This window comes from Mustelus asterias, chromosome 1 (genome assembly GCF_964213995.1).
Source record: "Mustelus asterias chromosome 1, sMusAst1.hap1.1, whole genome shotgun sequence".
Lineage (NCBI taxonomy): Eukaryota > Metazoa > Chordata > Chondrichthyes > Carcharhiniformes > Triakidae > Mustelus > Mustelus asterias.
In genome coordinates this window covers 49,756,905-49,769,223 of record NC_135801.1, presented here as the reverse complement: position 1 = coordinate 49,769,223, position 12,319 = coordinate 49,756,905, and the positions used below count along the sequence as shown (strand labels likewise).

At 42.3% G+C, this 12,319-nt stretch overlaps 1 protein-coding gene across 1 annotated transcript in view; it reads left to right on the top strand.

The window, feature by feature from the left end:
• Positions 1–12,319, top strand: part of frem3 (Fras1 related extracellular matrix 3) — a 209,039-nt gene that overhangs the window by 145,947 nt on the left and 50,773 nt on the right. The window contains exons 10-14 of the mRNA XM_078212092.1: positions 4,733–4,897; positions 4,985–5,167; positions 7,401–7,531; positions 10,577–10,735; positions 11,653–11,956. Of these exons, the coding sequence (XP_078068218.1) occupies positions 4,733–4,897; positions 4,985–5,167; positions 7,401–7,531; positions 10,577–10,735; positions 11,653–11,956 (942 nt within the window). The remainder of the gene's footprint in view (positions 1–4,732; positions 4,898–4,984; positions 5,168–7,400; positions 7,532–10,576; positions 10,736–11,652; positions 11,957–12,319) is intronic.

Below are 12,319 nucleotides of genomic sequence, written 5' to 3'. Positions count from 1 at the left end.
CATTATTAGGATGTATTTTGTGTCCTCTACCATGAAGACAGATACAAATACTTGCTCAATGATTCCGCTATTTCCTTGTTTCCCATTATTAACACACCAGTCTTGTCCTCGAAGAAGCCATTGCTCACTTTAGCTACTCTCTTTTCTGGAGTTGGGTATGTGGTGGAGGCATTCCAGAGGGAATTAAACTTTTATCTGGAAAGCAAGAATGTGCAGGGTTGCGGGGGAAAGGTGGGGGAATGACTCCAGGTGAATTGCTAATATGGAGAGCTGGTGAAGACACTGTGGGCCGAATGGCCTCATTCCAAGCTATGACAACTTTATATTTCATGCTGGTTTACTCTCATCCGAATCTTTTCCTCTTTTTTCAGTCACCTTTTGCTGGTTTCTAAAGTTTTCCCAATCTTCTGGCCTACTGCTAATCTTTGCATTATCGTATGCCATTTGGCTCCATCCTTAACTTCCTTTGTTAGCACATATAGTGCATTCTTCCTTTCAAACCTTTCTTTCTCAATAGAATACATCTTTGTAGAGAAACACTGGCCGCTGCCTCTCTGCCATGTTACCACTTAAACTGTTTTTCTAGTCTATTGTAACTAACTGTGGTTTCATACTATTATCACTTCACTTATTTAAGTTTACAACATTGGTTTCAGAGCCACATTTTTCACCCTCAGATTGAACATGAAATTCTATCATATTGTGACTCTTGCTAGGGGATCTTTTACTATGTGATCATTAATTAATCTTGACTCATTACACATCTAAAATATAACATTGTGTGCTTTCCTTAGATCCTGCAGAAACTGTTCAGAATACACAGTATGGAGTCATCCTAAAGGCTACCTTTGGAAATTTGATTTGTGCAATCTATATCAAGATTAAAATCACTCAAAATTATTGCAGTACCTTTCTTAAAAACCATTATTTCTTGATTTTATAAAAATTCATTTGCGCAATGTGGGTGTCACTGGCTAGGTCAGTATTTATTTCCCATCCCTAGTTGCCCTTGAGAAGGTGGTGATGAGCTGCCTTCTTGAACTGCTGCAGTTCCTGAGGTATAGGTACATCCCCAGTGCTGTTAGGGAGGGAAATCCAGGATTTTGACCCAGCAACTGCTCAGGAATGGTGAGTGACTTGGAGGGGAACTCCAGGTGGCGTTCCAAGGTATCTGCTGCTCTTATCCTTCTAGATGGTAATGGTTGTGGGTCTAGAAGGTGCTGCCTAAAGAATCTTGGTGAGTTTTTGCAGTGCATCTTGTAGATGGTACACAGAACTGCCACTGTTCATCAGCAGTGGAGGGATTGAATGTTTGTGGAAGGGGTAGAAATCCAACGGGCTGCTTTGTCCTGGATGGTGTTGAGCTTCTTCAGTTTTGATGGAGCTGCACTCATTCAGACAAGCGTAGAATATTCCATTACACTCTTGACTTGTGCTTTGTAGATAGTGGATGGGCTTTATAGAATCAGGAGGCAAGTTAAGCCCGGCAGGATTCCTAGCCTTTGACCTGCTCTGGTAGCCACAGTATTTATATAGTTATGTGGTCAATGGTAACCCCTAGGATGTTAATAGTGGGGGATTCAGTGATGATAACGCCATTGAATGACAAGGGGCAAAAGGGTCCTACAGTGTAGTGATAGAGGGCTTATAAGTTAATTCAACCAGTGACTTCTTTCCCTTGATATTTGTTAATCCACCCAAAGTGATTCTACATCTTGGCCTTCCAAGCCCAAGATCACTTCTCCCTTTTGTGTTGATCTTATGCTTTATTAACAGAGCAAACCCACTTTGTTTCTCTTTCTTTCTATCTTCCCGAACTGTCAAATACCCTTAAATATTCATTTCTCAGCCTTAACCATCTTGCAACCAAATTTTTTAAAGGTGATCATATCATACACATTTGTTTCATTTTGTACCATCAATTCATCCATCTTGTTATGAATTCTTTCCTTTTGCCATTTTTCTTCACTCTCATCTTAGTCATAGTCATAGAGGTTTACAGCACGGAAACTGGCCCTTCGGCCCAACTTGCCAATGCCGCATTTTTTAAAAAATCCCTAAGCTAATCCCAATTGCCCGCATTTGGCCCATATCCCTCTATACCCATCTTACCCATGTAACGATCTGAATGCTTTTTAAAAGACAAAATTGTCCCCGCCTCTACTACTACCTCTGGCAGCTTGTTCCAGACACTCACCACCCTTTGTGTGAAACAATTGTCCCTCTGGATACTTTTGAATCATAGAAATCATAGATTTCTCTCCCCTCTCACCTTAAGCCCATGCCCTCTAGTTTCAGACTCCACTATCTTTGGGAAAAGATATTGATTATCGAGCTGATCTATGCCCTTCATTATTTTATAGACCTCTATAAGGTCACCCCTCAGCCTTCTACACTCCAGAGAAAAAAGTGCCAGTCTATCCAGCCTCTCCTTATAACTCAAACCATCAAGTCCCGGTAGCACCCTAGTAAATCTTTTCTGCACTCTTTCTAGTTTAATAATATCCTTTCTATAATAGGGTGAGCAGAATTGCACAGAGTATTCCAAGTGTGGCCTTACCAATGTCTTGTACAACTTCAACAAGACATCCCAACTTCTGTATTCAATGTTCTGACCAATGAAATCAAGCACGCTGAATGCTTTCTTCACCACTCTGTCCACCTGTGACTCCACTTTCAAGGAGCTATGAACATGTACCCCTAGATCTCTTTGTTCTGTGACTCTTCCCAACGCCCTACCATTAACTGAGTAAGCCCTGCCCTGGTTCAATCTACCAAAATGCATTACCTCGCATTTATCTAAATTAAACTCCATCTGCCATTCGTCAGTCCACTGGCCCAATTGATCAAGATCCCGTTGCAATCGGAGATAACTTCCTTCACTGTCCACTACGCCATCAATTTTGGTGTCATCTGCAAACTTACTAACCATGCCTCCTATATTCTCATCCCAATCATTAATATAAATGACAAATAACAGTGGATCCAGCACTGATCCCTGAGGCACACCGCTGGTCACAGGCCTCCAGTTTAAAAAACAACCCTGTACAACCACCCTCTAATTTTGTATCCATTTAGATACTTCATCCTGGATCCCGTGAGATTTAACCTTATGCAACAATCTACCATGCGGTACCTTGTCAAAGACCTTGTCAAAGTCCATCATCATAGACAACATCAACTGCACTGCCCTCATCTACCTTCTTGGTAACCCCTTCAAAAAACTCAATCAAATTTGTGAGACATGATTTTCCACTCACAAAGCCATGCTGACTGTCCCTAATCAGTCCTTGCATCTCTAAATGCCTATAGATCCTGTCTCTCAAAATACCTTCCAACAATTTACCCACCACAGATGTGAGGCTCACTGGCCTGTAGTTCCCAGGCTTTTCCCTGCAGTCCTTTTTAAACAAAGGCACATTTGCTACCCTCCAATCTTCAAGCATCTCACCCGTGACTATTGATGATTCAAATATCTCTGCTGGGGGACCGGCAATTTCCTCCCTAGCCTCCCACAATGTCCTGGGATACACTTCATCAGGCCATCAGATCTTATTTCCAGGTTGACTCTAACGTTTGTATGGTCTGTCACTTCCTTCTCAAACTCTGATTATCATTCCCCATATTGCTACTCTGCACTCTAACCTTGTCCTTTCTCGTTAACTTTCTAAATCTCCCCTCAAATGAACCCTTTCCTCCTGCCACCATGTGTTTCATTTAAAACCCTCTGCATAGCATTAGTGATCTGATTCTCCAGGAAACTGGTCTCATCAGGGTTGAAGTGAAGGCCATCCCAAGAGCACAGCTTCCTTTTTCTCCAGTACTGCAGCAGTTGCCCACAAATCAAAACCCATTTCTCCCACACCAGTCTTACAACTGCCTGAGATTATTTTGCCTGTGCTAATTTGCTCATGACTCAAGTAGTAATCTCGAGATTATTTTGTGGTTCTGCTTTTTAATTTAGCCTCTGGCTGATCATACACATTTAGCAGAAACTCTTTCTTAGTCCTATTTATGTCATCGTTACCCATGTGGACCACAACAACTTGATCCTTCCCCACCCACTCCCAAGTTCTTGTCCCACCTTGAAGAGATGTCCTTAAACCTGCTACCAGGCAGGCATAAGTCTTTGTGCGTCATGCTCTTGTGTGGAGAGAATAGTCTCTACCCCCTAACTATGCTAGAGCAATTTGTCTTAGTGGAGAGGGTCCAGTTGGTCCTAATACTTCATAACTGTCATCCAAACTCAACCCTCCAGTCCAGCCTTGAACTCACTCCATGCACTCTGCCACTTCAAACATATGCTGTTGAATTTTTGATTCTATTTTTGTATTTGTATTGGTTTCAGTTACAGGTGTCAGCATGCATTATACTCACGATTGATGATGATGCTCACATGTAGTATTGCCAGTTTTGAATTTACTATCAGTTACCAGGCTGTGCTTCAACCAGTGTAACATTCAAATTGTTTTATGATTAAATACATTTACGTTTGTCTTTAACTGCTTGCTGAGCTACTTAATTAACCCCTTGTACTGATTCATATTTCCTTCCACTTAAGTTCAGGGAATCAGACATCAGATCTGTGCTGCGTTTTTCCTTTGAAAGTACTCTTTACACGAATATTAATTTGGATGATGCCTGTACTGCAGGTTTTTGGCAGTGATCTGCAAAACGTTGGCCAAACTTGTTAATGAGTTTTTTTAACGGACATTGTGCCTTTGCTACCTAGGGGAGATAGAAAAATCCTGCACCGTCCCTCTTGTGGATGATACCATTTATGAAGAAGAGGAAGAGTTCCGGCTGGTACTTGGGACACCCCAAAGTGAATCACCGTTTGGGGCTTCTTTGGGAGAGCAGAATGAAACACTAATCACGATCACGGATGAAGGCGACAGTACGTTTCTGACTTGTGTATTCGTTATCCCTCTTTGCTATTTTTGAAGGTAAATCAGTGACTGACACACAACTTTGTTTTCAATAGAACCAATTATAAAGTTTTCTGAAACAAAGTACAGCATTCAAGAACCTCAAGAAGCTGGGGAATTAGCAATTGTAACAATCCCTGTGCTACGTCTGGGTGATGCATCAAAGGTCTCCATTGTACGAGTTCACACCAAAGATGGTTCAGCCACATCTGGTGAAGACTACAACCCAATATCTAAAGGTCAGATAACGAACAGAAAAACTGCTCTCTTTACAGTCTGAAATGACATTCCAGTTACAACCTGGTGTGAATTTTATTTTTAACATGCCAGCTTTACACTAATAAATTAATGAAAATATTCTCAACCGGGATGTAACATCCAGGGTGAGATTTTCAACTTCGAAGTGGGAATTGGGAATGTCCCCAATTTCATGATCTGACCTCCATCCTTGCAATGCCTGCCCTCCATATTTTCAACTGAGGAGGTCGGCATGGGCTGGAGTCAGGGACATTGCCTCCTATGGCTGGCCTAGGGGCAACTGGGGAGGAAGATGGTGAGACTAGAAAACTCGCCTCCTTTTACTCCATTCTATTCATGGCCGTTAAGCTCTTTAGTCCTCACTCGCCAACCATATCCCAAGCCACTTCAATGTCCCCTTAATTTTGTCATTTCCTCTCTATGCCCACTCACTTATTTTGCACTAGAGAACGACTGAGCCATGTAATAACACTTGCAAATCTTTGAAATATTCATGAAATTTAAAAAAAAAATCAAAAATCCCTTTGAAAAACATTGACCCTCCCATATTCACATAACACTGCCAATCAAACACATGCAGTGAAAGTCCTATTGAAGAAACTTTTAATCCTTGGCATACCTCTTGATATTATCCAAATAAACACACAAGCATTGAAATACCAGTTCAAATTAATTTTTAACAAAACATGTTAAAAATTAATAAACTTACCAATCAAACAAAGTTAGCTGCACCATCCAAGTTGTGTAACCCGCCCACCATGGCCTAAATGAATTAGTCAGTCTTGGAACTCAGCCAAGTTTTCATACTGAGGCCTTCTGGGAAAACAAATGCCTGGCTATCTGTTCAGCCTATTTCAATGCTTCGCTGAGCTCCAAAAATTATGGACTCAGCCTGTGGGGGTGGCGGGGGTACTGTTAACACAGTTGCAAAGGGGACTGCTAGCTTTATTTGGTTGATCTGTCTTTAAAGTGATTTTCATTTGTATATTTGGACAGGATTAAGAGGTGTTGAGAGGATTAAAGATTTCTTCAATACATCTTTCACTTTTGCGTTTGACTGTTCTATGTGAATGCGGCAATGTTTTTCAAAGGGACTTTTGAATGGCTGAGTATGTTTGTTTATTTCATGAGCATTTCAGGACATTAAATGAATTTGAAAATTAAGCCACGAGGGGTGGAGTTTTCCTGTCCTACCTGCTATGGGAACTGTAACAGGCAGGACATGGACCATGCAAAGGTCTGTTGTCCTTGGGCGGGATTCTCCGGTCTTGGGGCAAGCGAGGCTGGAAAATCCCATCCAAGGTCTCTGACATACATTAATATCTGAATCTCCATATTGCAGAATGCAGAAGAGAGTTTTTTTTCCTCTGGAGAAAGGACTCTGATGCATCCGAACCCTTGCACGGTGCTGGAAAATTTAATGCTCCCTTATCTTTTAAGGACAGAGCCCAACGATCTATCACTGCATTGAAAACATACTTAAAGCCATAAAAAAGCATTAAACACAACCTTAATACTTAAAAATATATATTATACACCATGAACACCTTTTAAACTTACCTGTCAAAAAGTTCAAGATTCCAGAAGAGAGTTCCCCAAGGTGCTGTGAGAGTTCGTCCAAGGTGCTGTGAACCTAGTCTCCTGCAAAAGCCGGCCTGACTCCATCAAAATTGGGGCTTGGTCTAAAATGTCCACCCCCATGATGGATCCTGTAAGGTCAGGAGTGCTGAGTACAGGCTCATGACATGCATTCTTGTTCCACACCGGCAAATTTGTCAGGAAGGGGAATAGGGGTTAGAATACTGGAATCGGGTCCAGCCCACTATTTTTAAAGCCCTCCTGCTCTTTTCCGACATGGATAGAGGCATGAAAATTCAGCCCCCAATTAGATATTTCTCTAAAAAATACTCTGGCATTCACAGTATTTTGCTTTTGTTTTAGATATTTCTAAATATATTGTCAATAATTTGTATGCAAAATCTAAACTTGTTCCAATTTAACAAATAATAATTGAATTTTGTGGTTAGTGAGATAGTAATGCAACAACTTTCTTAAACGGCTGAATAAATGATGCCACCATGCAATGACTGGACCTTTACACAGCAATCATTCATTCAGATACATTAATGCAGACCAGTGTCAGAACGGAAAACCGGATGGTATCAACAATCTAATAAGGAGAAGCTATTTTATTTACTGTGGCCTTTTTTTCAGATATCGAGTTTAAGGAAGGGGAGACTGAACATTTTATACATATAGAAGTTGTATATGATGGAGAACGGGAGATGAGAGAAGCTTTTACTGTTCACTTGAAGCCTGATGAGAACATGGTGGCTGAAACACAGGTACTGGTTTGTCCCTCTGCTGCTGATAGCTGGGTTTCTACACTCTAGGCTTAATAAATCTGCATGTGGGTCTGTGTCTGCTGAGTTTTGAAGTGAATGCATATTGCTCTGTGCAAAATATTACTGGAAAATAACTAATGCTATGCAAGGATTTTTTTTCAAACCATGTAAAACATTCCATTGGTTTGGCTTAAAAATCAATCAGGTTTAAGTAAAGGGGTTAGTAAAATTATGGAACTAGATTCTGTCCAGAATGTGGATGGAGAAATGTGATGCATTTTCTGGGGGCCGGCAGACTTACCGAAGCCTCAGTATGTCAGGAAGGAAGCCAGCACACACTCTCACCCACCATACCTTGAAATGACAAAAGAAAATTCCTCTAGCAGTGCCCACATCTGGAACACACCTTGGTATCTGCAAAAGCCACACACCCAACTTTTTAAGTCACGACTTTAATTTGGTAAGCTTTATTCAACAAAGGAAGAAACTACTTTGATTTCCCGTTTTGAATTTCAGAGGATATGAGAGATATATTTTGCCTAATATATATCTTCTGCATCACTGCCCTGCACCCATGAGGAACCTTGTGGTTGAGGCATGAAACTTGGCATATAGGCTTTGTCACAAAAACTGGTTCAAGTTTAATATTAGTTGAATGAGTTATCAAGTGAGTCATTAATTACCTGGCATGAGTCCTGTAATGAAGTAAAGTCTGCTGTATTGACATTCCATTATAGTTTACTTTTTATCGTTAATGGTTTGTAGTTTATAGGCTAAGTCACATGTGCACTTGTAACTTCCATAAAGCCTCTCCCAATTCTCACTGTAACTTCAGTGGAAAATCAGCGGAAAGCTGTTTATTTTGTTGCCTTGGATTGTTCCCGACTTCTCCCAAAGTTACAGTGGAAGTTCGGAGAAAGTCCCCTGGAATTAGCATTTATTTTTCCACTGTCTCAAGAATAGAAGTCAAGACGGTTTGTGCGAATTCACTGAGTGAATTCCAGAAGCAAGGACTTTTGTTCACCCAGGCACTGCTACATTCCCAGAAATGAACAGCAATCTTCCAACTCAATGCTGCTACAATTGAGCCACCCTTGCTGGCAGTGCTTATTGCATTTGACACACTATTCTCCAATGATTATAAATGGGAAACTATGGGTGGAATTCCCATGGGTGTTGTGAGTGGACAAAACTCTCGGTGGGCACAAAAGTCATTGACAGTGGCTGGACAGGTTGAGAAGGCTGTTAAAATAAGTAAATAGGTTTATTCACCTTGTTAACAGAGACACAGGGCCCAATCTTCCCCTGACCAGCAATCATTATTAGATTGCACTCCACTTGAAATTTTCCACCCCTGAACACAACTCCTCATTTCTTACTGGGTCTTCTATGTCTGGCTTCTCAGGGACGGCATGGTGGCACACTGGTTAGCACTGCTGCCTCACAGCGCCAGTGTCCCGGGTTCAATTCTGGCCTTGGGTGACTGTGTGGAGTTTGCACATTCTCCCTGTGTCTGCGTGGGTTTCTCCGGGTGCTCCGGTTTCCTCCTATAGTCCATAGTTATGCAGATCAGGTTGATTGGCTATGCTAAATTTGCCCCTTAGTGTCAGGGAGATTAGGAGGGTAGTTAGAGGCTTGGGTGGGATTGTTGTCGATGCAGACTCGATGGGCCGAATGGCCTCCTTCAGTACTGTAAGGATTCTATGATTCGGCAGGAATGTGGAGTACAGCATCCCTCGGAAAACATTTTTACAGTAGTAGAGTGTCCAGAGGAAGACTGGACACATCCCAGTTTTGGGGTGCTAGCTGCCAGTTGGTAAGTTTGTATGTTCATTGTGAATGTTAGTGAATGAGTGATAGGGTTGGGTGGCAGGATGGCTTAAGTGGGGTGGCAGGATGGGTTAGGTAAGTGGATGAGTGGATACTGTGGCAGATAGGTGAGGTGGTAGTGGTAGGGTGGCAGTTGGGTAAGGTGGTTGCTGGTAGGATGGCAGGTGGTTCAGGTAATTGGTGGGTGAGGTGGTAGATGGGTAATGTAATTGGTAGGTGGGTGAGGCGGTAGGTGCGTAGGGTGGTAGTTGGGTGGCAGGGTGTAGTCGGGGGGTGATAGTTGGTGGGTCAGTGTGAATTGGGCGAGGGGTCTCCAATATGAGTGATTAAGAGGGTCAGTTCTGTAGTTATCAAGGTGTTAGACTAGGATTTTTCTGTCTAAGATTTACTGGGCAACTGTTCAGAGCAGAAAAAAGTTAATAGGAGATTTGACAAGTGTTCAAACTCATGATAGAATACATAAGGAAACACTATTTCCAGTAACAGAATGGTTGGTAACCAGAGGACAATGATTTCAGTCGACTTGCAAAAGAACCAGAGGCAACATGAAGAAAAATATTTTTTGCAGCAAGTTGTGATTTGGAATGCACTGCCTGAAAGAATGGTGGCAGCAAATCAAAAATAACTTTCAAAAGCAATTGGATAAATACTTGAAGAGAAAATATTACAGTGCTATGGGAAAAGAGGAGAGAAATGGGACTAATTGGAAAGCACTACAAAAGTGCCTGCATATGAGTGATGGGCCAAATGGTCTCCTGTAGTGTATAATTCTATGGGGGTGGTTAGCTCAGTTGGCTGGACAGCTGGTTTATGATGCAGAATGATGCCAATAACGTGGGTTCACTGTGGGATTATAACAGCAATTTATTTTAATATTCATCAGCCTGGAGATATAAGTGCTATTCAGTTTGGTAAACTACTCAACATACTTTCTGGTATCTTTTCGTTTCACTTGATGCTTTTATTATCTGTGACATAATTCTAAATGTCGTTGAAATGGCATTGTGAAATTTCCTGTATTCACCTCGTGAATGCTGTTCCTTCTGCTGACCAAAATGTTGTGATGTATTGTGAAAGTAAAGAGTGTCGTTGTATTAGTTTTAATGATTCTGTGCTATTGGCTGCTTTAGTGAAAACATTCCAATTAGAGTGTGATGTTCATTTATTCCATATCAGTGACTGTGCGTGTGTTTTATTTGTTTGCTGCTTATTCAGATGAACAAAGCTATTGTGTACATTGAAGAAATGGACAGTGTGGCTGATGTCACCTTCCCAGCTGTCCCACAGGTCGTTTCACTGCTAATGTACGATGACACCAGCAAAGCAAAAGAAACTCCCAACCCACCAGCTGGCTACCCCACTGTCTGCGTTACGGTAAAAGCTGTTTAAAAAAAAAACTGCTTTTAGTGTCACATTATTATTGGGAATAATATAAAGAAATTAAATTAGAAAATGTAGCTTTTCGGTGAGCTGCTTTAACAGTTAAACACCCACCTGGCAACAGATTTTATCACCGCAATCTACTGTGGGCGGCACGGTGGCACAGTGGTTAGCACTGCTGCCTCACAGCTCCAGAGACCCGGGTTCAATTCCGGCCTCGGGTCACTGTATGGAGTTTGCACATTCTCCCTGTGTCTGCGTGGGTTTCCTCCGGGTGCTCCGGTTATCTCCCACTGTCTAAAGATGTGCAGGTTAGGTTGATTGGCCATGCTAAATTGCCTCTTAGTGTCAAGGGGATTAAATACGTGGACTTGCGGGGATAGGGCCTGGGTGGGATTGTTGTTGGTGCAGAATTTAATGGTCCAAATGGCCTCCTCCTACACTATAGTGATTCTATGATTCTACTTGATATTTCCTACTGACCTGTTCCACACAGCTCCCTTGGCCCTATAGTGGACACCTAGTCTGCATTCAGGCAGTCCAGAAATGCTTCAGTGCCACTGGCCACTAGGAGATGTGTGGAGTTTGCACATTCTCCTCGTGTCTGCGTGGGTTTCCTCCGGGTGCTCCGGTTTCCTCCCACAGTCCAAAGATGTGCGGGTTAGGTTGATTGGCCAGGTTAAAAATTGCCCCTTAGAGTCCTGAGATGCATAGGTTAGAGGGATTAGCGGGTAAATATGTGGGGGTAGGGCCTGGGTGGGATTGTGGTCGGTGCAGACTCGATGGGCCAAATGGCCTCCTTCTGCACTGTAGGGTTTCTATGAAATACAGCTCCTGCCACTCTCTAATAGCCTGTGTTTTAATTTAATCTGTTTAGGCACAGAGCTTACACATTATCTTTCCTTCTGCAGGCCTGCAATCCAAAATATTCAGACTATGATAAGACTGGGTCGATCTGTTCAGCTGAGAATATTAATGACACTTTGACCCAATACCGCTGGCTTGTCAGTGCTCCTAGCGGCCAGGATGGAGTGACCAGTCCCATGCGTGAAGTGGATTCCAACACCTTCTTCACCAGCACCAAGCTCATCACCTTGGACTCTGTCTACTTCCAGGCAGGCTCCAGGGTGCAGTGTGCTGCCCGAGCTTTTACTGCCACTGGTGAAGCAGGTCTCGAACTTCTCAGTCCCATCAGTACAATCAGCATGGAAGATGGTAAGCAGTTGGGTGCAGCAAGCCAAGATTTGAAAGATTCATTTTAACACCTTTCACCAGTTCTGTCCTTTAAAAAATTGTTTAATTTTCTCATATTTTTTCTTCTCTTCCTGTTTTTTGAGAGTGTTGAATCATTGCTTGGGTACCAACCTCTTGCACCTCAGCCAGGTGGGAATTCTCCATGTGTGAGTGCTGGCAAACTATTTGCCCAAGGGGGAGGTGGGGTATCACAGTTAAATTTGACTGTCCATTGCCCACACATGCAAACTTTCCACCAGGGGATTTATCCCTGGTGTCTTGTCCAATATTTATCCCTTAATCAACAATAAAAACAGATTATCTGGCCATCATCAGGTTGTTGTC